This window comes from Vigna angularis, chromosome 5, assembly GCF_016808095.1.
Source record: "Vigna angularis cultivar LongXiaoDou No.4 chromosome 5, ASM1680809v1, whole genome shotgun sequence".
In the NCBI taxonomy this organism is placed as follows: Eukaryota; Viridiplantae; Streptophyta; class Magnoliopsida; order Fabales; family Fabaceae; genus Vigna; species Vigna angularis.
Genome location: NC_068974.1, coordinates 30,673,575 through 30,677,104, shown reverse-complemented (window position 1 = coordinate 30,677,104; position 3,530 = coordinate 30,673,575). Strand labels below are relative to the sequence as shown.

Genomic DNA, 3,530 nt, shown 5'->3' with positions numbered 1-3,530 from the left:
ACACAATCGTTGTTCGGATTACTGGCGCAGGAATACATGAAACTTCTTTTAATTCTTCATTAATTATATATATATATATATATATATATATATATATATATATATTATGCAACTTAGTTAATTCACATATTTCATTTTTAATATTTCAAAAGAATACCATTTTAATTATGTTACAATCTATTAGATAAGAAATTGACATGAGGATAACTTATAAATTACATCTAACTTAATTTGTCGTCTGTTATATTTGGAAACAGTTAAGGATGAAAATGATTATATTCATATAATTTTTTAAGTATATGAATTTAATATAATTTGTTTCAGGTATACGATTAACGTTCTTTATTTAAAGCACTTCAAGTTGTTTTGAATATCGCATAGATTTTTTAGTGGTCTTTCATCATCTAAATTACGTTGTTTGTTCTTCCTTTTTCTTATCGAAGTTATGTGGATGAGTACTTGTCAAATACACTCAGACACTCAATTTAGTAATATAACTAATCGGTTAACACAACAAGTGACGCATAATATGCATAATAATCCTAAAGTCATAGTTGAGTCCTTTATTTATACTAGTTGTGATGATCTTTACTTTTCATTGGCCTAATGACGGTTCAATCACACCTTAATCTGCATTAGAGACTTAATAAGTTATTATCACCGATAATCTGACCATACTGTTAGGTCATACCGGGCACGGCCTAGATGTGGGCGAACAATCCATGTGAACAATTTGGGTGGACGAAAAGCTCAGATGGAGAGCTTGAGAGGACGGCTTGGGTTGGTGACCTGAGTGTTTGGTCTGGGTGGTGCTTTGTCCAAGGCAGGTACCTAATTAAAATTTGATATAAAGACAAAAATAAAAAAAATCATGTTATAGTTTCAAGATAAAAGACATTAGAGAAAAAGTAAAATGACTTCTTTTAATGTTGAATGTATAATTAATCTTTTTTATATCAAACTAAGAACAATTATTGAAGATAACAAAATTTAATGTTAATAGAGAAATTAAAATAATTCAAAACAAAACATGTTTATTTATTAATATTATTTAAAATTAAATAGATAAATAAATGTATTAATAAGTCTTTTATTAATAATTTGATATCTGTATTTAGATTTATGATATACTTTAATTTTTAAAATTAAATATGTTTTTTTCCTTAACTTTAACTGAAAATTGAAATTAGTTCTCTTTAAAATTTTAAATTATTTTAGTCCTTCATCGGTAGAAGTGTGTAAATTTAATTTCTCTAGCCAAAATTTGTTATGTTTATTTGAGGTTTCAAACGCATTTCTTTACTAACATCAAAGAAAAAATGTGTTAAACAATGTAAACAACTCAAATGCTATTATGAAAAACGTTTGAAAAGTTATATTAACTTAATAAAATTTGTTTAGAAGGATTAAATCCACACATCTCTAAAATTAAGTGACTAAATTGTATCAAAATTAAAAAAAAAAGTTAATTCTAATTTTTTAAAAAGTGTCACGTGTTAAAATCTAAAAAATAAGCCATAAATTTAAATATAAAAGTAAAATTACTAAGTTTATTTATTTTTAATGATGTTTACACCGATTAAGAAAATAAAACTTAAGAAAGTGTAATATATCAAAAGTATTAAATTTTGATTTTTAAGAGATTGAAAAAAATAATATATATTTTAAATTGTCCTTAATTTTAATTTTAAATTAACGAAAGAGCAGAAAATATACCAAATTAGTTAATTAAGAATAAAAATGAAAACTGAAGTAATATGAATGCGTTTGTAGTAGTTAAAATGGTTGATGTAATATTATTTAGAAGGAAAGAAGTAGTAATACATAATTTTGTCAAGTGTGTAAGGTTATGGTGAAGCGAACGGTGGAGCGTGCAGTTACAGGATCATAAGCCACAGTTTGCAATGCAGCATAGCCTCTGGCAAAACGAAATTGGCCAGTTCCGGACACAACAGACACCGTTCTGACATTCTCATTCTGCCGATTAATGCCTTGCAGCTCCAAGGTGCTACCATTGAACTGCCAACTGCTGAACACAATTGAAAGCACCACATTCTCATAAGCTCCATCACGAGAGGAAACTACCAGCAAACCTTGGGCCCGGCCCACCATCGTAGACGTTGGGCTTGGGCCCACCGTCACTGGATCATCAACCACAAACACGCTTCCAAATGTGTTGAAGTTCCAATTCCTTCCCTTGATGCCCGCCACTGCTGCAACTGTGGCATTCGGCCCTCTTGTTATGTCTTGCAGGTAGAACACGTATGTTGTTTCACGATCCAATTGAGCGTAAGCTTGATAAACCAGTGTGATGAATAATATCATCAGCTTTTGAATGGAGAAGGGTGTTGAAACTGCTGCTGCCATTTTCTTTTTGTGGGGTTATTCAACGTTTGGGATGTAGATGTCATGAAATATTCATGAATTTATACAAGTGAAAGCGTGTTTGTGACAGCTTAAAGTTATGTTGTCTTTTATCAGTTAAGAAATTTTAATACTCAAATTATTGATTTGGTGTAAGTTTTGAAAAAAAATTATAATTTAAAGTAAATTTTGCCAACATGATATGAATTCGATAAAAAAATTCTTACCATCGTTATATGAGTTCGGTCTGATTTTCATAAAATTGTACCGTGTTAGTAATTTTTTTTATCGTGAATGATTAGTTGTTAATTAATATTATATTAAAATTTATAATTTTTTTTAAAAATTTATCAAACTAATTTTAGAACTTCTAAATATTAACGAAAAAAAACACTCTTGTCGAAGATCTTCATTACAGCTGGGTTTTTGGAAAAAAATTGTTGTTCTTATAACGCTTCTTGTTTGTCTGATAGTAAGCTTGTGCGTTACCTATCTCGTGAGTAAAGCACTCCGGTGAATGAACTATAAGCACAAAGTAAGATTAGCATTTCCTATGGGAGAAAAAGTACAGAAAAAAACAAATGGGGTTACATAAAACGTGTCACTTAGTTTGCTTTTCAATTGTTACATTTTAGCAATGTGTAGCGGGTGCTAGTAGATAAAAATACCCTAATATATCATGAATTTTAAATTATAAGGTTAAGGGTATTTTAATAATTTTCATTCTCAAAACTTAAAAAAAAGAAACCTTAAAAAATGTAAAAAAATGTTTTTTGTACCCGTTAAAAAATGCTTTTTATACTTGTTTTTGAGTAGATATAGGTGCAAGGTATAAAAAGTTTTCGTCTTTTTACACTGGTTCTAGACCATTTATTTTTGTAAGAGCTATAAAAGTTTGATATTTACATCTGGGATCAGGTATAAAAAAGTCGTATTTCTTACTTAAAAAACTCACTTTTATACCTGCCGGTAACAAAACAGGTATAAAAGAAACTCACTTGTATACCTTATGATGTTATAACCGGTGTGAAAAACAATACTTTTTATACCTAACATGTGTAAAAATTGACGTTTTTTTTAAATATTTGATTTGTATATACTACTATCCATATCCAGACGTGTAAAAAATTCAATCTTAAATTTACCTAACAATATTGTTTCTATTA

General features: G+C 28.7%; 1 protein-coding gene across 1 annotated transcript; it reads right to left on the bottom strand.

Moving 5' to 3' along the window:
- Positions 1 to 1,776: 1,776 nt before the first annotated feature.
- On the bottom strand, positions 1,777 to 2,394 carry LOC108340090 (pterocarpan synthase 1). The gene has a single exon (XM_017577316.2). It carries the CDS (start codon positions 2,365 to 2,367, stop codon positions 1,834 to 1,836), a length of 534 nt encoding a protein of 177 aa, XP_017432805.1. The 5' UTR covers positions 2,368 to 2,394; the 3' UTR covers positions 1,777 to 1,833.
- Between the last annotated feature and the right edge of the window lie 1,136 nt (positions 2,395 to 3,530).